Source organism: Pleurodeles waltl, chromosome 5 (genome assembly GCF_031143425.1).
Source record: "Pleurodeles waltl isolate 20211129_DDA chromosome 5, aPleWal1.hap1.20221129, whole genome shotgun sequence".
NCBI lineage: Eukaryota > Metazoa > Chordata > Amphibia > Caudata > Salamandridae > Pleurodeles > Pleurodeles waltl.
The window spans coordinates 1708396846-1708423040 of record NC_090444.1 but is presented as its reverse complement, the minus strand read 5'-3'; the positions used below and the strand labels follow the sequence as shown (position 1 = coordinate 1708423040).

The following is a 26195-nucleotide window of genomic DNA, read 5'->3' as shown; positions in this document are numbered from 1 at the left end:
GCAGTCTGTACTGGGGTAGGACCCCATCCACCAGTCTCTCCAACTCCTCCGAAGTGAAGGCTGGTGCCCTTTCCCCGGTCACACAAGCCTTGGTAGGTTCCAGACACAGGTCACAGCAGCACATGAAGTGTAGGTCCTCTCCTGTGGAAGGTCAGGTAGCAGGTGATGAATGAGCTAGAAAATGGTGGTCACATCCCGGGTGGTGCATACTGTCACCACCGGAGTAGATCACCATTGGCCACTGTACCCCATAGGGCCCAATTATAACTAATGAGGAGTTGCACGGAGGGTCCCGACTGCCTCTGGCAATGGTGCACTGCATCAGCGGAATTACCTCACTTCCACCTGTCCTTCCACACAGGACAGGCAGACGACATTTCAGGGCGGGGGGGCAGACCCGGGAAAAATGCTGCGTCACTGGTGATATTAGGACATACTGGACAAATCACACTGACCCATTACAAGTTTACAGGATGCAAAGTTCTGCTGTAGCTCCATTGTTCAGTTTGTGACCGGCTCTTCACTCTTTTGTCCCTTAGATTCCTACCGCTGTGGATGAGTAGGAAATGGAGACATACCCCTGTGTACAGACCCCTGGTGGACTTGGCAACACTGGAGGACAGGCACATTATACCCACATATAGAGCGGACAGGGCCACAATCACAGAGCTGTGAGCCCATTTGGAGCCTGACCTGTTATCTGCTATCTGTCACCCCACTGGGATGCCCCCTCTTGTGCAAGTCCTATCACTGCGCCATTTCCTGGCAACTGGTTCTTTCCAAATGGCAGTGGGCTTGGCAGCAGGAATGTCACAGACACTGTTCTCGATAGTGCTGAAAAGAGTGTTGCCTGCCCTGATTAAACACATGTGCAGCTACATTGTTTTCCCCCAGGTTGAAGATTTGGCCACAGTAAAGGCCGAGTTCTATGCAGTGGGACATATCCCCAACATAATTGGGGCGGATGTTGGAACACATATTGCATTTGTCCCCCCCGCCAGAATAAACAGGTGTTCAGGAATCAGAAGTTTCCACTCCATGAATGCCCAGATGGTGTGCCCTGCGGACCAGTACATCTCCCAAGTCAATGCTAAGTATCCTGGGTCGGTGCATGATGCCTTTGTCCTAAGGAAAAGCAGCATCCCAAATGTGATGGGCCAACCACAGAGGCACAGGGTGTGGCTAATAGGTGAGCCCTGGTTCCCACCTAGTATATGTTGGTGTATGGGTATGGTGTGAGCCATATGGTATAGTGTGGGGCTAAATGTTGTCCCTCAATATTTCAGGTGACTCTGGTTACCCTAACCTATCATGGCTGCTGACCACTGTGAGGAATGTCAGCACAAGGGCAGAAGAACTTTATAATGAGGCTTATGGGCGAACCAGAAGGATAATTCAAAGGACGTTTGGCCTCCTGAAGGTCAGGTTCCGGTGCCTCCGTCTCACAGGTGGATCCCTGTGCTACTCACCAAAGAAGGTCTGCCAGATAGTGGTGGAATGCTGCATGTTGCATAACCTCGCCCCCAGGCGCAATGTCCCATTCATGCACGAGGAGGAGGCTGGAGATGCCTGTGTGCCAGCTGTGGACCCTGTGGACAGTGAGGATGAGGAACCAGAGGATGAGGACAACAGAACATCTGTGATCAGACAATACTTCCAGTGACACACAGGTAGGACATTGTTACTTCACATTTCAATGACATTTGTTTTAATTTGTTTGGCACTGGCATGCTGATATTTCCCACTTCTATGCCCACTTACTGTTCCTTCTGGCAATTCATTTTGCAGATGTTGGTGAGCTCACATATACTCCTGGTGTGATCACTGCAGCCAGCTACAGGTCATTAGTCTATGCCCATTTTCTGTACAGTTGATTTGCAATGTTTGTGCCTGTTTCAATGAATGCATATTTGATATGCATGACATACTCCAAACTTCTTTTTTTCCCAAGGGTGTTTATTGAAGTGCTAAAATATTGAGGGGGAAGTGCAATGGGATGGGTTGATGATGGAGAAAAGTCCAGGGTATTGTCCCAGTCTGTTTGTAACACAGGTGCATTGTCCAAGGGGATATAGGAAGGGGAGCAATGGCAGTTCAAGGTGGACAGGGTGGGATACAAGGGTGACAATTAGGAGAGTCTCATTTTCTGGCAGGGGTCTTGGCAAGAGTCTCTGGCTTCTGTCTGGATCACAGGGAACATTTGCGGGGTGGTTCTCCTTCTGCGGGGGGGGGTGCTAATGGCCTCTGAGTCCTGTGGTGGAGCCTCCTGGCCAGTAGCGGCAGCGGAGGTGGAAGGCTGTTCAGATGCCTGGCTAGTGGCAGGGGCCCACTGGTGTGAGACTGCCTCCCTCATAATATTGGCTATGTCTGCCAGCACCCCTGCTATGGAGATCAGGGTGTTGTTGATGGCCTGCAAGTCCTCCCTGATCCCATGTACTGTCCCTCCTGCAGCCACCTGTTCTCCTGCACATTGTCCAGGATCTGGCCCATCGTGTCATGGGAATGTTTGTAGGCTCCCAGGATCTCTACAAGTGCCTCCTGGAGAGTCGGATCCCTGGGCCTTTCCTCCCCCTGGAGTACAGCACTCCTTCCAGTTTCCCTGTTGGCCTGTGCCTGTGTCCCCTGAACCATGTGCCCACTGACCCCTGGTCCCTAATTGTCTTGGTTATGACTTGTGGCCTGGGGTCCCTGTAGAGGTGGACACACTGCTGATTGACAGGTCCTGGGGACAGAGGTGTGGGTATGCTGGGTGGGTGCTGTGGTGGTGTTTCCTGATGGGGTAGTCTCTGTGGTGGTGTGTGACTGGGCCTGGGTAACAGGCTGTCCGGAGGTCCCTGATGGGCCAGGTAGGGCATCCAGAAGACCAGAGTTGCTGTCATCACTGTGGGCCTCTTCAGTTGGGGGACTAGATAGTGCTGGCACCTCCTCTCCACTGACATAGGCTGGGGTACCTGTGGGGATGTAAATGATGTGTTATGGTTTCTGTGTCTGACATATTGTGCATCCGTGGCTTTCCCTTTTTGGTTGGATTTGCCCTGGAAGCTTTCACTTGTGTACATTGGTGTATGGTGGGATAGTTAGTTCTCTATAGTGTTCATGCTTTAGTGATGAGTGTCCATGCGGGGCTGTGATGGGTGTCCATGCATTTGTAGAGCATGCAGGGCTTGGCATAGGGATGAGTGAGATTTGATGGTGGGGTGTGTAGGATGGATGGAGTGATGGGAGTGAGGGTGGGGGTATGTGATGGCATGCAGGTAGGGGGGTAGTAGTAGTAGAGAGTTGACTTTCCAGAGTCCAGTCCTCCTCCTACTCCGGCCAGGCCCTCAGGATGCAGGATTGCCAAGATTTGCTCCTCCCATGCTGTTAGTTGTGGGGGTGGGGGTCCACGACCAGTCCTCTGTACAGTGAGCTGGTGTCTTGGTGCAATGGAACATACCTTCCCCGTAGGTTGTTCCACCTCTTTCTGATGTCATCCCTAGTTCTTGGGTGCTGTCCCATGGCGTTGACCCTGTCCACGATTCTCCGCCATAGCTCCATCTTCCTAGCTATCGATATCTGCTGCACCTGTGCTCCAAATAACTGTGGCTCTACCCTGATAATTTCACCACCATGACCCTTAGCTCCCCCTCTGTGAAACGGGGATGTCTTTGTGCTGACATTGGTGTTGTGTGAGGTGTGTAGTTGAGGGTGTGTTAGGTAATGTGTTGGGGTATGTGATGTGGGTGCATGAGTGGTGTATAGGTATGAACAGTGTGTGGCTCTAGTTGTGTGAGTGGTCTTGATGTCTGGCAGTGGTTTGAAATGGTAAAGGGTTGTGGGTAATATGGGTGTGTGTTTTATAGTGGTGTCGGTGTGTGTGTGTGTGATGTGTGTATGGATGTCAGGTGTGTGTTGTTTGAATTATCCAATGTGGTGTTGTTTTGTATGTGTGTGTCCGTTTTGAGCACGGCGGTATGTACCGCCAATGGTTTACCGCCATTGAATGTCCGCCATGTTGATTCGTGGGTTATAATGTGATTGGCGTTGTTCTGTTGGCGTAACGGTTTGGGTTTTGATACCGCCAGTTTATCACTGATCTTTGGGCTGGCGGATTTATGTATGTGGCTGAATACTGATGGATTGGTGTGTGTGTCATAATATGGTGAACGGATATCTGCTGCAGCGGTAAGTTGGCGGCGGTCAGCGTGGTGGTAAGTGGGATTTACGGCCAATGTCATAATGAGGGCCACAGTGTGGTAATTTACAGGCACTACATCTCCCAAAAGCTTGCAAAGTATCAAGAAAGTACCTGTACAAAGGGTAAGAATTTTGCTCCTTCCTCCTACATGAAAGCTGTCATTCAATGAATGCGCTATGGAGGTCCTTTGATGCGGGGTATAATATCCATGTCAGGATTCTTAGGTATACAAGCTTGCATTGGCAACCCTCTTTTACATTACCCTATTTAAGTTATTATTTATGTGACACTGCGTCCTAGCATTCTAACTCTGATTATTGCTTTTGCATTATTTTTTTATTATTGCGTATTTCTGTAAGTTTGCAATCTGTGCTGTTCTAGACACACAAAAATTTTTGTAAACGCTTTTCTGTTTGACACAGTAGCTATTGATCATTCGTTTTCAGGTTCAACCACTCCAACCTCAGTCAAGTATTTGGGTGTAAATGCATGGGCAGTTATATGGAATCTGTGCTCAGTCAAATACTTTTGGAAAGCTTTTTAACTGCAATGCAGTACATTTGATTTTTAGGAGTCACCTGCCAAGCCGCATTCCTGTGTTTGGCGCCTCAGTACAGAAGCATTCTTCAGTTCTGCAAAGAGGGCTGTCACACACATACCCTTTTCCATCTATGACTGATCTGTCAGAAAATCAATTCTTCTACCTATGAAAGGGTTCTAAGGGGAAAACGCCATCATGCTAATCTGAGTATGTCCAATTTTAAGACCTTAACAGAGAGTCTCTACTCTGTCGCATATAGGTGTGTGCATATTGTCATTTACGTTGCCAGCTTTTAAAAAAGGCATGTCCTTTTCAGTTTTCAAGGACTTCAGACTTCTGATTAGTCAGCAGTGGAGATCAAATACATAACTTAGCTTATCTTACTACACATTTGTGAAAGATGTACAGTGCGTATCAGTGAATGAATGTGGTGCTTTATGGTACATTTGAGCTGTGGGCAAACCAGTGTGAGTAAAATTTCATTGAGATGTTATGATACTTGTTTAAAAAACAAAACCATTTGTGGCTACAAATCTTAAACTATGATTCTGAGATAAATACATACCTTTCTGGACAGAAAATTGGTCAGTGTACGCCATAGTCCCTTTTTCACATTTCTGTTGATCAGTTGTAATGTTATTGGAGCTAAACATTTGTTCACTAATTTCTCCCACTCCAGGTAAACAAAATAGTGTAACTTCTTGTTCTGTATTTTTTTTACTTTTCTTTTGACCTAGTGACATTTATCTTTGAACTTTGGACTTGCACCTGTCACCAAAGAGTCATGGTTCTATTATAAAATATTAACTCTTCCCCAAGGAAGAGATACCATAGATTTTAAAAGCCCACTTTGACTATGGCCAGGATTACGCAGCTGGCGTCCGAAGACCATCAGACTCACTTGCGGTGGAGGACAGACCACTATAGCTGGGGCTGTCCGACCGCCACATTACAAGATTGGTGGTCGGTGCCACCAAAAGACCGCCATCTCCTCCAGGATCCCCGACGGGATGACAGTGGTCATGGTTGTAATCAGCCACGGCAGGGCTGAAGCCAGCGCTGTTGTGCTGATTACAACCATGTTCTCTGCCAGGCTTTCAGGGAAGTTCAACTGCCCTGAAAAGGCTGGCAGAGAACAAGTGTTCGGGCCACAGACATGCCCAGGACATTGTCACAGGGCAGTGCAGAGGCCCCCCCTCCCCTGCTCTGTTGGAATGCACACTACCTACTGTGCCGACAGTGCACACTTTGAGGGTGCTAGGGGGGCTCCCTGTGTAAAGGCATAGGCCTTGAGCCGAGTCCAGAGCCGCCACACCTATTCCATATGGTTTCCACCTGTCAGCCCAGTGGAAAACTCATGATAGGGCTGGAGGGGAGACTGCCAGCACTGTGGAGGTCTCTTCATCGGTAACCTGTTGTATCAACTGCCAGACTCGGAATCAGCCCCTATGTGATTTGCACAACATGATGGATTCCTGGGGAAAAGGTTATCACTGCGTCCTCTTTTCAGCACAATTTTGTCATGTTTATGGAAAAAATGTTTTTTTGCAATAAGTAATTCATACTACTGCTGCTCAAAATTAACTTGTTTCTGTCATACTCTATTCCTTCCCTCCCCAGCTGCCTTTTCTTAGTGGCATTAGACTAATAGTATCAGCCTTGCCTTGCCCAATTGTTGTGATCCAGTCACATCCATTTTAACAACCAAACAAGAATACAACTCCACTCCACACCACACAATTCCCCCCGCACAATTCCACAACTAACAATTCCAATCCAACCTATACAACCATTCCACTCCAAACCAAAATACATGGGTAAAAGACATTGGGCCTTATCACGACCTTAAAGGAGGAGTTTCCTCCATCACAAATGTGACTGATATCTTGTCCGCCGTATTACTATCTCCATTAAATATAATGGGATCATAATATGGCAGATGGGATATCTGCCAGTTTTGTGAAGGAGGAAACCCCTCCGTCAACGTCGTAATAAGGCCCATTGTCATTTACAACGCCAGTAGCCCAAACTCACACACACACACACACACACACACACACACGTACATGATACAGTAACAACTTCTATATTGCAGATCCTACTTATTGAGATGGTTGTAATACTTCAAGTAAATCTGGAACAGTGAATGTATTGTATTGATAGTATCTCCAATGTCGAGGACCCATATATGCACTACAATTATCTTTCTAGGTTGACTCATGCTATACTTTAAACTTAATAAAATATTTTTTTTAAACTGAAGTCAATGTGTATGCGTTGTATTGGTGGTCAGTGTAGTATGCAGTGTTTGTCTTCATGGTAGTAACTTACATTGGTCAAACCCCATCTGTCTTTTTGTTTTTGTTTATTTGACAGTCTTGCACACTCCTCCCCTCCTCCCATTTCACCATCCATGCTTGTCACTACATCTCTGTATGTTATCTGAAACGTGGAGGCTTCATGAGTTTGTGGTCTCATAGAGCGCACACTATTCCTACAACAGGTACTGACAGGACATCAAAAATAAGAAAAAAACATGATGCGCTATAAGGATTTGTCCTGTTGTGACCACATTCTTACCTTGTCATTTTACCTCTGCAGAAATTGGAGAAACATGTACTGACTTAATGCGCATGTTCCTGTTTCTCTACTTCCGTATAAGAATCATTTAGGCACACAAAGAAATAACCTATGCAAAATCATCTTAGTGCAAATAAATTATCTGAGTTTCAGATGAGTATTTTTACACAGGTATTGGGAAGGGATAAGGAATAACCCCGAAAGCACAGTTATAATCCCCTAGTGCCATCTTGCGCCACATTCGCGTAATTATTTTTTACGTTAATGTGGGCCAACAAGGCCAAAATCCCCACGCCATATTTACAGAGTGGCGCAATTCTCTGTAACCCTTTGCGCTATGTTATGCCTGAGGCAGGCATAACGTATGCAAACGGGGGGTTCCCCCGTTAGGGAGGCTGAAAAATGGCGCAAGGAAATCTATGAGATTTCCTTGTCCCAATTTTTGTGGCACTTTTTGGCAACATTTTGGCACTACTCCTGCAGAGTACATCAGTAGTGTCACATTTAATGCTGCCATTGCCCCAACCCTGTCCATGGTGCGCATATTTTAAATTCAGCGCACACATGGTGGTGGTACGGGGGCGCTAAGGGACACAGGGAAAGTGGTGTTGCACTCAGTGCAGCACCACAGTGCCACTTCCCATAAATCTGCCCCTTTGTGCTGGTTAGCATCACATTTGTGATGCTAACCAGCACAAAATGTATGTAAATCTCTCCCAAAGATACAGAAAAGAAAAGACTAGAAAACAAGTTTGAGAAAACAGGGTTATGGAGAAAAAATCTAGGGCTTTTTTTACCAGCAGCCTGAGCCGCCAGCACACCACTTTTGTTGTTGCACCGGCAGTACAGGCTGCCAAGCCATATCTACAAGGCCATGCAAAGCCACCTTGCATGGCTTGTCATGGCCTTGTAAATTTGCCCCCCTTTCATGCATTACCCTGCATGAAAGGGGTGTTCCATGGGTGTAGCTGTGCGTTTTCTCCCATAACACCCATGGATTGTGACACGGTTTGTAAGTCTGGGAATGCATCAGTTTCCTACTCCACCACAGGAGTAGAATAAAAGTGGCACAATGAGAGGAAATAACTTAATTTCTCCTCGTTTTTATTCTTTCTATGTGTGCTGCATTCTGCATGCAGCACAAATAGAAAGAGGAAAACACTATTAACAATTTTTATGTACAGGAAGATGTTCCTTCCTGCACATAAACCATGATCCCCGCAATGCAGATACCCTTGTACCATGGGGCAAAAAGGGCCTGCATTGGCACTTGGAAGCAATTTGTGTGCAAGAGCAGCGGATAAGGACAAGGATATAGGCCATCGATATGGACCATTCCTGCTCTTTCGTTTTAACGCAGGGCAGTGCATCAAAGAGGCTTGCAACCTTCCATGTGCCAAAACTTTGTAAATGAGGCCCCAAGTTTTTGCAAATATTATAGGAGAAAAAATGAAAAAGTGGCGGATGCATCAATTATGAAATATGTTTGTTGAACCTGCCGTGAAGACCACCTGTTCCTGTGAGAAACTGTTTCTGAAACCGAGTAGTGTTAGTCTTGTTAGAATCTTAAGGATTTTACTTCTCATCATATTCATGGGACTAATGTCCTTTAGTAATACTGTCAACAGTTTCACTCACCATATATGAAGCGGACAAATGGTGAGGGTGGAAGTGGAAATTCTTTAGATACATTCTTCACTATATTCTCGTTTGCATCGTCAAGGCTTGACTCGGTGGGAGGATCAGCGATGATAACGTAATCGACATTGATGCTTCCTTCCCTTGAAATACAACAAGACACACATTGTTAATCACCCATGTGTAATAACACATTTTACTAAAGATGTATTGCTCTTTGCAGCCTATATTTTCAAACTGAAAACGTCACAATTTGTTTAAAACCAATCTATTTGCAGACAGCACCAATACTGATTTTTCTATTTCTTATGTAACTACTGATATGACAGTAACTGTCACTGACAATAATCATGATTTTATTGTGCCTGGCTTGAAAACAAATGCAACTTATCTATGGACATATGAAACAAAGGGTGAACATCCAATGTGCTTTTATTCTCAAACAACTGAGTAAAATGTGCACTAAGAGATCTAAAATATGGTATGGATGTAGAGTTGTTAATTTAAGGAAGTTACAAAACCTTTCCAGGTTATGCTTGGAAACCTGCTAAAAATACAGCTGTTCAGTCACAATCACAGTTAACTATTTTGAATTCTATTTTCTCAAATGAAAATTGACAACAACTCACACGAGAAAATCTGAAGTGCCAGTGAAAATACACTTTCTAAATCATTAGGATTTTTTCTCTTCAGGATTATAATTTTTTTTGCTTGTAGAAACGCTTCAGTCAAGTGGAAAAAAAATTCCCAAGAGGTAATATACCCTTTGTGTTTTTTTCAATCAAAATCGAGACCCTTGAAACACTTGTCAACTTTAATTCATGACATTCAGTGCAGGGTGGTATCATAGCTAATAGGAGAAGGCACCCTTCCTTCTCAGCATCCAGTTCTTGACACTGTGGCTAATTTCTTTAGGACAGGGAGAATCTCCTTGACATATCTCTATTACATTAATTGGGTCAGCAATGAGCCTTGCTACTAGTACTACCTTGTGGATCAGATATTCCAGGGATTTTTTAGTAATGTATAGAGTAAATGTAAACACTGTGAAGCAGATGAGGAGGTGATCTAACCATCCTACTTGAACAGGGTGTGAGACTTTAAGTAGGTCCTTCTTAGCAAAGATCAGGGCCTCTATCATGATGGTTTTCCGGGCGCAGCACGTAGCCAAGCGTCTGTTTCATGCTCTTGCTGACCAGAAAGTTTATTTTTAACTCAATATTTCTCTAAATAATTGCTTTATTATAAGGTGGTAGAGCTCAGTAACAGTGAGCAACATTTCTTTTTTTTCTGTTTCTGAGTCATGCTGTCGGAAGATGAGGCACGAACCGAGAAATGTATCAGGCTAAATGAAATCACTTTACACACTTCAGGCCTTTAAAACCGTAGCTTGGCTTTGCGACAGAAAATACCATCATGATACAGCCCGTGGTTCAAAATGGCTGCATATTTGTGACTAGGAGATAAGAAATGTAGAAACAGGTTAGTACAAGTAAGTATTTGAGTGTAGCGAGTGGGTGTCAGTGTCAGTTCCCCAGCGAAGATTGAAGTCTCCAAGGAAAATCTGGTCATGTAGATAGCTGAGTTGTTCCATGTTGTATTCAATAAAGTCTTCCAAAAAGTTTATTTTTCAATCTGGCGGTCAGAAGAACCTATTCAGTCTAAAAAGTTTGGAAGTTGTGTTTGTGCTCTCAATCATGAGACATTGAGATCAGGGAGGAGTTTGGTGTGTTAGCTAGTTTGAATGTTATGGATTCCTTGTTTGTGGACATGACCCACTAATCAAGCTTAGAGTGTTTAGAAATGATAAAAGTATGGAATTAACCACTATATCAAGTTAAGTTATTATCATTATTAAATATCTCTGCAAATAAATGAATGTATACAGTATGAATGTAGAATTATACTTTACAGGTTCAATTATATATTTTTTTATTTATATTTATCAATCATATTAAATTACATTTATGGACTATTACATAGATATGCTGATTAATAAACCCAGAACCTTACCTGAAACCTGTAACATTTGCTGATACAAAGCCTTTTAGAAGATTTCTGTAACTGTTATAGAACTGCAAAAAGAACATTTACAAATGATGAGTTTAACATTGGCCTAACTTGATGTAGGCAAAATATACAGTGAACACTTTTTAACATTGGTTGAGTTGACTAAATATTGTTTTCTGCACTTTAGATACTCTGCAGTTCCACCGTTAGGCAATGACTGACAAATTGTAATTCTGGGAAATGCTTCATAAGGCAACACTATTAAGGGTACATTAGGGACAATTACCGTAACATGATTCAATGTAACATTAATCACTGTATTAAAAGTACAACTTTTATAACAAAAATGTGCTCCAAAATGAGGCCCTAGTAGTTACTTAATTTCATAGATTATCAATTTTGTATACCTCAATGGTAAGTTTCTGCAGTTGTTGCAAACTACCAAAGCAAACGTTGAACTTTGCCTTCATGTAGTAGTCACCTGAGGGTTTTTGACCACATCATGAAGTAATTCAGTAAAAAACTCAACAAACATGACAGCTGAAAAGTAAATACTTCTAGATCTTTTAGAAGACCAGTAGTAAATGCTTTCTATTGGGTCCGATTGTAGCTTATCTATTTTTTTACACTACAGCATATTGGCCCATTTGGATAGTGAACTATATTCGCCTCGCTTACAAAGCTATCTGATTAACACATGTAAATTGTTTTTTTGAAAGAACAAAATATTTTTGGTTTTCAAGTAAATGAATTTCCTCTTGTGTATGAAGAGTGTGCTTTTCAGAATGGAAAGAATTCCCTGGCACTCACAGTGCTTACCGCCATGGCTTTCGTGGCAGTAAGAAAGCCACGGAAACCATGGCGGTGGGTGAGGTCATATTCCCGTGGGCTGCCTCGTGACCGCCGTGGCCAATGGTCCATTGTGTTACATTGTCAGTTTGGCTTTTGCCAAACCGCCAATGTCATAATATGGCGGTATGTACCACCAGCCTTATGGCGGTACTACCGCCACAATAACACCAACCGCTGGGGTCATAATGACCACATTAGTTCTGCTGAAGGGATGCAGTAAATATCTTTCCAATGTGGGACCAAGAAAGAAATAACCCTCGAAATTGGCAACGTTGTAGGAGGAGGTTCTCCATTAGGTTAAGAAAAGGAAAAGGTTTGTTTGTTTTTTGCATACAAAAACATAAACTTTTTTTTTTCATTCAATAAAGGATTTCACAAATCTGTTCAGGATTGCACTGTTAAAGCTGTGACAAGCACAGGTTTTCAAGCACAACCTAGAAAACTTTACACACCCACCAGGCAAGGTCCCTTCTCCACCTCACTGCATTTCAAATGCCAAGGACTGGGTTCCACATGCCTGGGAGCCCTACCTTGCCTGTCTGGGTTAAGAAGCTCTGAATGGACCCCGGGTCAGAGCTCAGGCAGACTGGAGGCTGGAGGACCCAGGCCCTGGGCTCTATTCTACAGTCCACTGTCTCAAAGTGCCCAGAACATGGTCCAGCAGGCCCAGGAAAGCATCCACTGCTTGCCTATGTTAAGAAGCTGTGACTTGGCCACAGCTCACAGCTTTGTGAGGCTCATAGAGCCTATTGCCTAAGGCCACCATGGGCTCTGAGAACCCAGCCCACAGAGTTTTTGGCCCCTCCAAGTGGGAGAAGAATCTTTATCATAAGACACGCTGAGACCAGATCACCATCCTTCAAACGCAGCCATCTCGTCACTCTAGTCTCAGACATCTGGTCAAGCGCCATAGGAATGGATGGCATGACGAGGGCTGGGCTGCCCCTGTAGTCAGGATGAAGACTTATTTAAATCTCCTAGTTCAGCCAGGGCTTCCGGAGATCAGATACATTCATTTCAATGCCCCCCTCTGTCACTCAGTGTGCAACAAATATAAGAAAGTCATGTAGCCTTTCTCCAGATTATTATGGATAAGGTACAATGGACCGCCTTGTCTTCTGGTTATATTCCCCAAGTGTTAAAAGGGTCTGGGCCAGCCAGATGCCCTGGTCCATGAGTGCCTTACACTCCTGTCCGTGTGGCATTACCCCCGAGCCTACCTTCCCAGACAGCAGGCCGGGATTCAAAGCTGACATCCCATGCAGGGAGGCCTGTTCAGGGACGATCCCGCCAACACTGGGCGACTGGGAAGACTTGATCCATGTCGGAATAGATGGCTTCACAAAACTTGGCCGTTGTTTAAAGCACAGAGCTTCTAGCCCTCCTGGGTTGTCTGACTCGAGGGATAATCTTTTGTGGAGGCCACCCAGTAGAGCAAAGCAACCTGGCAGCTTGTGCCACTACTTACTCCTGTCAGTAGTCTAATCAAAATGGATGGGGGGCAGGTGGGATTAATAGGGGATTAATCCTGGATGACGTCTGGTGGTCTGGGCCTCAGATGCCAGCCCATTACCCTTCTCCAACAAGCACACTTCTAAAGCAGCTTGCAACAACCTTTCTTTGGGATGTCCCAGGAGCCAAGGCCAGCACCCCTGTATCTAACTTTGTCTGTGCCTTGGCCTGCCTCTCCTATCCATTGTTGTCGAGAAGGCTGGGCCTGCCAGTGCCCATGTGAAAATCCTGTCCCCACCCCCAGCACTCTGCAGGCATTCAAGGGCTCCCTTAGAAGGCTACTGAGGTGGGTGAAGGTCAGTCCAGGATGGGCAAGCAGCTCCTCTCATCCAACATATGTGTGGCTTCGTGGATGATCCTGCCAGGTGCATATGCTTGTCTCAAAGATTAAGTCATGAACATGTAAGTACATATGATTGATACGTTGAAACTGGAAATGGCTCATTAAATCAGTTGTGATTCCTTTCATTGCTCCATCTGTTACTTGTGCAACTGTGGTAATTCAAGAGCTGATACATGGCAATGAGTGCTGCCGTCTGAATGTGTGTATATTTATAAGACGAAGACCAATCCAGGCTCGCCTGAACTGTGGTTCTAAAAATTCTGGACCCATGTAATTTACTTTGCCACAGCAGTACGATTTTAGTATCAAAAGACCGATAATGACTAGTACACTAAGCATGAGCATTTTCGCTCAATTCCAGCAGCGTTTTCACCTCGAAATCGCCATTTTCGTCCTGCACTCGTGGCTCCCATTTTATACACGGCAGCCATTTTTAAAAGTTGCCCTCACATAGGCTTATAATACAGTCAGATTTGATTCCAAGGACACGTACACCTTGATTGACTTTTCTCTGACCTGGGCAAGCTGGAACCATTGCCTCAGGCCAAACCTGTTTGGTCAGTCCCTCTCCCAGTGGCCGAATCAGATAGCATCAAGGCACACCATGCCATAAAACCCTTATTATCGCTCACACACCCTGCCTAATCTTGCTCACACCTGCACCTGCTCTTTTCTTCTTCTTACTTTACGAGGGGGAGGTGCCCGTTTTTATTGGGGGTCCACACTTATCTGATGTAAAATACTAGGGCTTGCCGGGTAATTTATTATGGGATGGATGACATGAAATATGAGGTTTCATCATGACACTGTTTTTTCCTTTGTAGTGAAAACATGTGAATGACCAACCAAAATGTCAAGAATGTTTGCCTGAAGCTTAAAAAACTGTATATAAGGAAACCTGACTTTGCATTGAAACACAGTCTCCTGAGAACATACAAACCGTGCTGTTGTACTTCTAGGACGCTTGTTACTTGGTTGCAGCCAATAAATTCGATCTTTGACTTCACCTAGAAGACTCTGAGTTTCTGTGGTCTGAATCAGGAAAGTACCCGAGGTCTTTGGGTGTACCCTGGCACCACTGGGTTACCGGATCAGTACCGGTTCTGAAAAACCCAGTACCTCAGAACACTTTGGCGATTATAGAAAAACGTGGGCGATTGACGTCCCAATGCAGGCAAAAATACATTTGGATGTCTGCCCTATCAACTTTCATGGTACTTTCTGTGCCTACCATAATGACCATGAGGAATGGGAACTCAGGGTTCAGATCTAGAGAGGGAGCCTGAGAAATGGCTACCACATCTACGGAAGGCAACAGATGCACGAATCACCCATTACTGACTCAGGCTGGTAAAGATGAAAATAACAATATAGGGCTCTTTCTAGGCCATGTATGTGGAATGAGTTTGATTTTGGGATCAAGCTTGCGGTCTGCCACAAAGTGAGTTACCATCTTCCAGAACCTCTACCTCTTGGTACCCAATTGATGCTCTTGACTAAGTGTCCTGGGGGTCTGAAGTGTTTGCTTTGAAAAAGTTACCGTGTTCAAAGAAGGTTGATTACCTGAATACTCCTAGCTAGGAGTAATGGAGTAAGACTCCAGTTGTATGTTTTTGGAGTGGAGCCACGATTCAGAGGGATACTTGAGGCATTCATATTGTGCTGCTAGAAATGAAATTCTTGGACAAACTAAAGGAAAGCATTTACCAAGAATGTTTTCATAATTAAGAAATGAAGGTCAGAGGTTTGAAGAAGATCAAATACTGTAAAACTTTTGACCATAAACTATGGCGCCTAGCGATCAAGTCATGTTAATGTTATTTCAAGGTCTGCATGTAGTTTCTGGGAAACCAAAGTTTTTGGGCTCCTGGGGAGTATGGCTACAAAGCTGAAACTTAAAGGAATTGACATAAGCTACCAACAGGAGTAGGGCATGCAGCCTAATTTGTAACACTGGAAGCCTCACCCGGTCCAGACACAAAAATATCTCTTTCTTGATTATGTGAATTAGGTGGTGCATGGCTGTTCTTATTTGATGAAGTTAATTTGTCTGATTAAATTGTGATTTCTTCGTGCTAAGTAGTTATGCAACCCCTAGTGGTCGGTGTAGAACTTCTTAGAGGGACAAGTGGCATTCAGCCACACAAGATTGAGCAATAAAAGGTCTGTGATGCCCTTAGAAATCTGAACTGGACGTGTGCTACACTGAGTAGATCAGAGTGTCTGCTCTTCATCGACAGGTACAGGTAACCCACTGAACCCCCATCACAACAGGGATTGGGATTACAATTATTTCCTATGACCAAGGAATTCCCAGTAAGTGTGGGTCATAAACTTATGTTAACTCCCTGCTCTTAGTATACACCCCCTTTGCTACTACCAATTGAATGATGGATCGGACCCAATGGGGTCAGCAACATACCTGGTGGTGTACTGAGAAGACTATCAAATTGACTATCTGGAGGAAGAAAAAGTCCCAAAAAGCTGTCCGTACATGAACCTGTGGAAGCATCATTAACTGTGAAACGGCCTGAGTGACTGATGGCAGTAGTCTGAAACCCTAGGTCTCCTCCCTGACAGAACCAGAGGCACAGGACCCAGTCCTCCCCTCACACACAATGGTCAGCAGATGGGTCTGCAGCCACCAGGTTCTTGGATGGGACTGCGCACAGGGAGGGCTCCTCCACCCAGATGGATCCGACTGACACGCGAGGGACTAGGTCAGGTGAACCACCATGACAGAAAGCTCTCTCAAGACAGCACCTATGTACGCTCAGCAGTGCTGGGACCCCCAATGGATTTACAATCTGGGCCCTCCCATGCCTCATCCCAGGCCTCCCAGATTGAGAGCAAGTGAGGTGCAGCCTGTCTCAGGCAGCAAAATAGCCTCAATGAGAAGGAGCTGGGGCCACAAGGGAAACCAGGCTCTTCTCAGTGGAGACACAGTGTTACTTGAAGCCATTTTGAATTGCTTTAAGGAGCAGGAGAGGAAGATACCTCCAGCCACTCGAGCTTCCACATGTGCACGCTCAGTGGTCATGACAGGGGTCAGTTTGATGGTGTGGGTGAAAGACCAGCTCTTCTCCTCTGGCGCCACCCACCGGGTTGGGCCTCGACCCATCGGCATCACTCAGGCTTCCACATAAGCCTGGGTCTCTTGATGCACAGGGGTTGAGCCCTAGCTCTGGCCAGGTGGTGAATGGCTGAAGTGCAGATGAGATGACCCTCCCTCATTTCTAGGTACCTGGTTGCACCTGGGTACAGGTAACCCACTGAACCCCCATCAAAACAGGGATTGGGATTACAATTATTTCCTATGACCAAGGAATTCCCAGTAAGTGTGGGTCATAAACTTATGTTAACTCCCTGCTCTTAGTATACACCCCCTTTGCTACTACCAATTGAATGATGGATCGGACCCAATGGGGTCAGCAACATACCTGGTGGTGTGCTGAGAAGACTATCAAAATTGACTATCTGGAGGAAGAAAAAGTCCCAAAAAGCTGTCCGTACATAAACCTGTGGAAGCATCATTAACTGTGAAACGGCCTGAGTGACTGATGGCAATAGTCTTAAACCCTAGGTCTCCTCCCTGACAGAACCAGAGGCACAGGACCCAGTCCTCCCCTCACACACAATGGTCAGCAGATGGGTCTGCAGCCACCAGGTTCTTGGATGGGACTGTGCACAGGGAGGGCTCCTCCACCCAGATGGATCCGACTGACACGCGAGGGACTAGGTCAGGTGAACCACCATGACAGAAAGCTCTCTCAAGACAGCACCTATGTACGCTCAGCAGTGCTGGGACCCCCAATGGATTTACAATCTGGGCCCTCCCATGCCTTATCCCAGGCCTCCCAGATTGAGAGCAAGTGAGGTGCAGCCTGTCTCAGGCAGCAAAATAGCCTCAATGAGAAGGAGCTGGGGCCACAAGGGAAACCAGGCTCTTCTCAGTGGAGACACAGTGTTACTTGAAGCCATTTTGAATTGCTTTAAGGAGCAGGAGAGGAAGATACCTCCAGCCACTCGAGCTTCCACATGTGCACGCTCAGTGGTCATGACAGGGGTCAGTTTGATGGTGTGGGTGAAAGACCAGCTCTTCTCCTCTGGCGCCACCCACCGGGTTGGGCCTCGACCCATCGGCATCACTCAGGCTTCCACATAAGCCTGGGTCTCTTGATGCACAGGGGTTGAGCCCTAGCTCTGGCCAGGTGGTGAATGGCTGAAGTGCAGATGAGATGACCCTCCCTCATTTCTAGGTACCTGGTTGCCTGATCCCATGTGACAAGAATGAGGTTTGATGGCTAGTGTGGTCCAAGCCGGAACATCCAGGATGGCAGGCAGTGGAGTTACTGGGCTCTGTTGCTGTGAAAGACATTCACCCTTCCCCTGAAGCAGTGGAGAAGAGCTCCTGGGCCAAGCACTTGAAAACAGTCTTTGAATCGAGGAGGCTGATTCTCAGCATGGAAGTCTGATGGAACACAGGGTCGTCTTGCCTATTGGGTGGTGGATGGGTGTCACTGCTTTCCTTCTACCTCTCCTGTACCTGCTACTGGGAATATGTTGCAAAAGTTGCTAAAGACTCTAGACAGTGGATCACTCATCTCATGCATCAATAAAGAATGCAGCAAGCTGTGAGAATTAGTGTGACTTACAGGACAAATTGAACACAGATACGTCAAGCACAATTTGCAGTCCTGGGTTCTGCCTAGGATTATGGGCCTGATTCTAACTTTGGAGGACGGTGTTAAACCGTCCCAAAAGTGGCGGATATACCACCTACCGTATTACGAGTTCCATAGGATATAATGGACTCGTAATACGGTAGGTGGTATATCCACCACTTTTGGGACGGTTTAACACCGTCCTCCAAAGTTAGAATCAGGCCCTATGTCTGTTTGAAGGCTGATTGAACGTCAATCTTTCTGGGGCTTTTCTGGGGAATGGGGGGGTCATCTGGGGCTGTGAAGACGGCTTTTCTCCCATTGTCCCCCCAGGTCAGAGCCCAATTGATTTGCGTAGGATCTCCCTCCCATCCTGGCACAGAGGTATGTTGCAGTCATACCTGGTCCTCTCCTACCACGGAAACACACTGAATTTAAGCATGTTACTAATCTGAGGAAAATTAACTAACCAGGATACCCTCAGCACATGCAAATGAAGAAGGAAGACCCTAGCACTGAAACCCTGCACAGGAGCGAGCACATAAAATGTGGCATTCAGAAGATCAACTACCTGGTGTTGCTCAAAGGTCTAAGTAACTCTGATTGATGCTCCGGTGCATCGATATCAGGTCTGCTCGAATCAGGTTGATTGGGAATGCAGCACAAAGTGGATGGTGGACTCCATCTAAGGCAAAAAATAGGATCGAGGCTGATAGCCAACAAGTACCTAAAGGAAAGCTGAAATGTACTTGGGAGAGAGAGTTCAAAAGGATGTGAAACATGTGGGGTTCATGATTTTCGCCAAGAAGATTCAAAACAGCAAGGGAACTGGTCACCTAGGAGGGAAGATTCCTACAGCAAGACCACCCCCTGGGTGCACCTGGACTCTGCAAGGTGCATTTCCTCAGTGGCAGTGTGCTGTGATCAGCTCAGTGTCACCTGGAAGGGTTTTGGAGTGGCAGGTGGCACTACACGCTACTAGTGTGTTATATCCCCCTTCAGCAGCGTCCCCATGTCTGGGGAAGGGGACCCAAGGGAGATTGATTGCCTCAGGCCCGTTTCTGGCAAGGGACTGGGGCAGGGAAAAGGAATGGAGCTCCTAGCAAGAATGTTAATTGGATCGGATTGTGCTCTGTGTGCCCACACCGCCTCGTGCTGCTAGGCGAGGAGGCCCATGTAGGATGCCATGGGGTTGTGGCAATGTATGTTATCCATCTATGACATCTTGATACATGGACCACAGAGTCACCCACTCTGTCAGGGAGATGAAGCATGAGCATGTTTGATGGGACCTAAAAGAAGGTGAACTAGGCCCAGGTTGGGCAATGTTAGATGTGCAAATCAGCCACCCAAGCTGGGTATAGGGGCAAATGACTAATGAAACCATCTAGTAGGTTGATTCCTCAGGGGAGGCCACTTCAAAATGTGCTGGGCGGTGAAGGGGGCCTTCCCTTTCCACCCAGTGCTGCTGTGTGGAGGGATGGGAACATGATCCTATGGAGGTCAGCAGAATGACCAGATGGTCAGAGCAATCACCAGCAGAGTAGCTTAGAGGCAAGAAGCCAATGGGATACCTTAGGAAGGAGCTGGTCTTAGCGTGCATGGCCACTCTAACTGTCATCAGCTGCCATGGGTTTGAGCCTGGACACTCTAGTTGCCAGATCAGCCAAGAACATCAGTCCCTGGGCTGGCTGCCCAGATACCGGTCAATGGCTGATTAACCAGGTGACCGCTGGGTGGCTGACCAACCAGATAATGGAGGGCTGACTGGCACAGATAATTCAGACATCTGTCTCCCAGGGGGTTCTGTAATCCAACTAAAATGGTATGGCCATGCGGTCACTGCCAAAGGGCCGCTCCGCGGTCAGGAGACCGCGGATGCCATTCTGGCTTTCCCGCTGGGCCGGCGGGCGACCGCCAAAAGGCCGGCCGCCGGCCCAGCGGGAAAGCCCCTGCAACATAGAAGACGGCTCCGAATGGAGCCGGCGGTGTTGCAGGGGTGCGACGGGTGCAGTAGCACCCGTCGCGATTTTCACTGTCTGTAAAGCAGACAGTGAAAATCTTCATGGGGCCCTGTTAGGGGGCCCCTGCACTGCCCATGCCACTGCCACTGGCATGGGCTCCCAGGGGCCCCACGAAACCCGATCCCGCCATCCTGGTTCTGGCGGTGTAAACCGCCAGAAACAGGCTGGCGGGAAGGGGGTCGGAATCCCCATGGCGGCGCTGCAAGCAGCGCCGCCATGGAGGATTCCCTGGGCCAGGGGAAAACTGGCGGGAAACCGCTGGTTCCCCTTTTCTGACCGCAGCTTTACCGCCGCGGTCAGAATGGCCCTGGAAGCACCGCCAGCCTGTTGGCGGTGCTTCCGTTGCCCTCCACCCTGGCGGTCATAGACCGCCAGGGTTGGAATGAGGGCCACAGTGTGGAAATGCTTATTTGTATTCTAAAGAGTGAATCTTTCTGCACATTTTCCAGTAGTCTATTGTATACTGTGTGTAATACACTTTAAATGAAATGACATATATTCACAGTGCTTTTTGTTACATGCTGGATCTCTTACAACTATGAAAGCACAGATCACTTTTCCCCAGTGCATCAAACAAGACAGAGACATCTATAGTGGTTGCATCAACTAGCTGACCTTTCCTGCCTCAACAGGGCATTTCCCACATATTAACTTGCATTTATTTTTCATTTAAGGTCTGTGCATTATATCTTTTATGCTGACTTGCAGATGAAAGGCCAATAAAATTGATATAGCATATTTTGATTTTTGTTCACTTTGTCTCTGACCCAGCCCCATTGCACTCAGGATTACAAGTTCGGTAGTTAATTTATGCACTTGAAACCCTGCCAGTAGGGCAGGGTGAGAAAACTGAATAGAGGTGAAGGTCTCTTATGGTTTAGATTAAGAACTTGAGTTCTAGAAGAGTGGCTATGCATTTGTCTGATGGCTGCCTTAGAACTTGGGTGCTCTGGGGTGGATGAGATGCTAGAGACTGGAAAAAACTGGGGAGGCGGGGTGAGAAAAAAAATGATGGATTAAACCCAGATCTGTGACTGGGGGTGAATGTTTGATTTGTGCAGCATTCCATCAATCATCTGTTCTTTTTACTTTTGTCACTGTTAGTGGGAAAGGTATGCCCAGATGTGGGGACAGTGCTCATTGTGCCACTGGATTCAAGCTAACCTGGTTGGTGAGGGGTGATAACCTGAAAGCGGTCCCAGAATGCTTGTTTCTGGTCCAGGGAGGACTTGGCCTGGCAGTTCAGGCTGGATTGTTCCCATGGGGAGCAGGGTCAAGACTGATTTGAAAATGGCTGGGTCCAAACTTGTGGCCATGGTGAGCAAAAAACAATAGATTAAACCCAGATCTGTGACTGGGGTGAATGTTTGATTTATTCAGCATTCTGTCCATCATCTGTTCAAAGGGCTTAAGTCTGGCAGATCCCTCTGTAGCTCAGACTTGGTAGTAATTAAAACTTGATCTTCAGCAGGTACCTATCAGAACCTAGAATTATGTCCCTAGCTTTAGAGGAACATCACTGATGATTTATGAACAACAACTGCATAATCATATGGTAGCCTCTACTGTTTTATAAACTGAAGTTGTAGGTGGAGGTGTATAATGGGCCACAAGTGAGACTTCTGGGGTTGAGCCTGAAAGCAGTGCAAGTTTCTCATGGTGCTTGTCAGTGGGTCATAGAGTGCTTATGCTGTATTCTCCACTCAACCCACATCTCTGCAGACCTGTGTTGACAAGTGAAAACATGCCATGCTGACAAGAGACTCGGAAAGAGCAGTAGTCACTACACTGGCCCTCCACTTATGTAAGAGCAGAAAGCTCAGATTCAGTAAATGGAATGTACGGAGATTGGCGGTGTGGGTGTCAAAATGCCAGGAATGTGGTTTTTATTTTTAGGTGTGGTTAGATGGAAGGTGTTGGGTTGACAGGACACCTGTTTACATTATATTTTGGTGGGGAAAAGGTAAATGCAAATGGTAGAGAATGGCATTAATTTGGGTATTATTTTTTTCATGTACATAAGGATATGCATTGCTCCAGCATCTCTACTGTGCCCTGTGTAAAAGTTGAAAGCAGGGGCAGATAACTAGGGGGGGTTAATTAACATAACACTTTACAATCGTTATCCTTTTCTTTTTTTATTTACCCCAGTGCTTTTAAAACATATCTTAAAGCTGCAGTAATTTAAAGCCAAGAGGAAAGAAAAGATCAACAATGGACCTAGGTTTGCCAATGCTAGTTTTGATGGAGGGGGTATTCAATACAGTGAATAGGGAAAATGTAGGCCCTCATCACGCCTTCAGCAGTCTTTTCAAAAGACCGCCGAAGCTGTGGGTGCCGAAATGACACCAGTGTTGGTGGTCTTAAGACCGCCCTACTAAGACTGATCTCTGACATCAGCCCAAAATCGGGTGGAATTCTGAGACCAGTCATGTTGGTGTTTGGCAGTGCAGAGGTGGTAAGCCACACCAAAATGAGACCACACACCATATTACAAGCCGTAATACGGTGTGGCGGTGTCCAGATATCGAGGCGCTGCCGGTGGTGGAAGCGCCAGGACCCATCCCCTCCCAGACTACCTCCTTAACAAACATGGTAAGTGGATTGTCCGACAGGGGAGGGAGTGTGTGTGTGTGTTTGAGTGCGTGAGTGAGTGTGTGTGTGAATATCATGAATGCAGGGGGAGCGGAAGTGTTTGTGGGCGCGTGTCTGTGTGTGTGAGTGATTGTGTGTGGACGGGGAGGAAGGTGATTGTGTGAGTGGATGGGAAGAGCGGGTGACTGCAAGTATGTGATGTAGTGGGGTGTGTGTGTGAAAGTATGTATGCACATGAGGGGAAGGGTGGAGTGAATCCGTGTGTGTATGCGGTTCAGGGTGTGTGTGTGTGAATGAATGTATGTGCATGGGGAAGTGAATGCGTGTGTGTATGTGGTGTTTGTCAGTGTGAATGGGTGTATATGTCACGTCTGTGTGGGTGTGTGGGTGTAGAAGTGTGTGAGTGGATGTGTGCAGTTATGTTGATGTGTGTGCGAGTACATCCTGGCAAGAGGAATGCTTCTTCCTGTCCCCTGAGTGCAAGACCACCAGATTTTTTTAGCAGTGTGACCACCAGAAAAATGCTAGCAGTCTCCTGCCTCGTGATACCACTAGCGGTATCACATCAACTGCTGTGCTGGAGCTGCCCACCTCCAGCACGGCGGAACGGGGTAATGTGGTGGGATGGGTGGAGGCTCGACGGTTTGGCTTCGCCCAAACCACCAAACTCCTAATTTGGCGGTATTCACTTTTGGCCCATTTGTGGTGACACCGCCACAGCGGCCCTGGCGGCCATTAGACTGCCAGGGTCATGATGAGGGCCATAGTCAGGTTTTACATCCACAATTAGTGAATATAAGGCAGTGATTAATTTGCCAAACAGTTAGTACCAGGGCCCTCGTCAGGAGGCATCTCCAGCTTGCACCACCCGTTGACTTTTCCAGCATTGTCAATGACAGCACCTGCACAACTGCTAACCATCAGGCTGCTATAAGTGTGAAAATTCAGATTGTTCGAGGCCCTCAAAGCAATAAGAATGGCTTGGGTAGCAGGTGTTAGTTGTGTTTAATGTGTGTTGATGTAATACACATATGTTATTCTGCTTCTAGTTAAATTACATGCCACCATGCAGCTGCTGTCAAATGTGCTGGTGCTGACAATTAAGTGCCAGTGCTGAACACAAGAAACCACTCGCTCAAATTAGGCACTGATTTAAGAAGAATCTACACGTGATGGCTTCTAACAGTATATTTACTGGCCATTTCTAAACTCTGACTAGATTTTAGTATTAAGCCAGTTGACAAGTCCAGGCATCATGCTCTTTGGTCCAGGCCCATGCTCACTTCCTATTCCTGAGTTTGTTCAATTGAGGAGTGTCTAGATCTCACTGTGTTCTGCCTGATTGACATGTATTCTTTCACTGGTAACTTTGCTTGCTTTCAGATAACTTTTTATTTCTTTTTCAGCACTCAATGGTTGTGCTTGTAATCTACTTTTTTGCTCATTCCCTGTGTGCATTCTTCCCTTAATATTCCCTTTCCACCATTCCTCCTAGATAATTTATTGCTTTCCCTGTACTCCCTTAATCCAAGTCTTTTTAATACATTTTTTTAATGGCAGCTCTTTCCGTACACCCCCTCCCCCACTTTGGCTCTAGCCAAAAGGTGAAGTCCCATAGAAAGGAAATAAATTTCAACAAGAACTAATAGGCATATCCTTGAGGGTTTGATGTTTATGGCAAGAAGGCCTAGGAGGTATTCTGCTATCAGGAAACCTTCTTGTAAAGTTCCACCTTCTGCATAGTAAGGCTTGATTTTAAATTAGGAGGAACACCACCAGTGCTTCCAATGGCATTTGTATCATGTTGGACGGCTTACATATAGGCAGGGCCACTGGAATTAGGTGATGATGCTCACATAATTATACATTCTGCTGCACAATTTGAAGATCCAATTGGCCACCAAAATGTATCTGTGTTTTGCAAATAATGATTCAGTCTGAGGAATTCTGGCTTCACCCAGCCCAGGAAAAAAACACCTCAATGTATAATATGCCTAATTACTGATGACCTGCACTGGAAGCTCTAAGAATATGGATTCTTTGGTGGTAAGTTGAATTAACGGCAAATGCAAAGCTGCCTGAAAATGATCAGAGATGTAAACAATAGTATCTACTAGTCCTTGATGAATGGAATGGCTCACCAGTGACCTGTTTCCTCAGCAGTCTAAATGAAAATGTGAGCATTTTAAGACTTCTAACTTCTGCACACTCCCTTTCTTTCTATTCTTTCTAATCCAGCTCTCCTCCACACTTGTTTTCCAGCTATTTATGCTGAACCTTGGTTGTATTGTCTCTCTCTCTCTCATACACTAGCACACATTTCCTCTGCTGCCCTCTATCTATATCACTGCCTACTTGTACCTTGTACACCTCATCCCTTTTTCACCCCAGCTATTCTCCCTCTACCTTCCTCTTGCTGCTTCCAGGTGTTTTCCCCAAGAAAAAGCATTCCGACAGCCCTGCTGTTCTATCTGCTTCTGTCTATCTTATCTCTCTAGCAAGTCTCCCTGTACCCTCTATCTGCTGTCTCAATTTCTCTCCTGTAACTTCATCTTTGACAAAGATCTTCATTTAGCACTCTTGGCAGTCCATGTGCTATTTTTGGTTCTATTACCTATCCTAGAGAGCTCCTATTCTTCATGGACCTTCACCCCACTCTTGGCAGCTTATTGTAAAGCATGGCCAAATGGTTATGCTATGCATTCACATGCAGTTGACAAAAAGCATTGGGAAAGCGAATAGTGTTGCCTTTTAAAGCTGAGACCCATTGGCTTTGCCAATGACTGTTGTCATTTGAAAACAAATTTGACAAAGAAAAGGATTGTCCATTGAGGATGAAAATGTTGATGCGGGTAATGTCTTCTTAAGGCTGAGTCCTCTTGCTGCTAGGTTTAATAATATTTGATATTTCATGTATATACTCTCCATTTTGGTGTCAGCGTGTTTTCTTTTTCCTACTTTTATTCTTTTAATTTACCTTGAATATGCTGTTGAGTTTGTGTTTATGTTTTAGTGGTTTTGGTTGAGTGAGTGGGTGAATGGAAGAATGAGTGGTAGGTGGAGGAATGGATACATGAGTTCAAGGATGAGTGACAGTGTATGTATGATGACTTACTGAGTGCCTAAACCTATCAATGAGTGAAGAGAAACTTTCATTCATAAGCAAGGCATAGTGGCATTACCACTGCTTGTTTTTGAAAATGTTCCTATCTACAAAAAGACAATTAGACCAACAAAGGACAATAAAAATGTTTAGATT

General features: G+C 45.8%; 1 protein-coding gene across 3 annotated transcripts in view; it reads right to left on the bottom strand.

The window, feature by feature from the left end:
* LOC138296692 (adhesion G protein-coupled receptor F5-like) overlaps positions 1-26195 on the bottom strand; it is a 1076691-nt gene that overhangs the window by 397186 nt on the left and 653310 nt on the right. For all 3 annotated transcript variants that reach the window (XM_069236057.1, XM_069236058.1, XM_069236059.1), the window contains 2 exons: positions 10950-11011; positions 8937-9079 (listed from right to left, as the gene is read on the bottom strand). In XM_069236057.1, coding sequence (XP_069092158.1) covers positions 8937-9079; positions 10950-11011 — 205 coding nt within the window. The remainder of the gene's footprint in view (positions 1-8936; positions 9080-10949; positions 11012-26195) is intronic.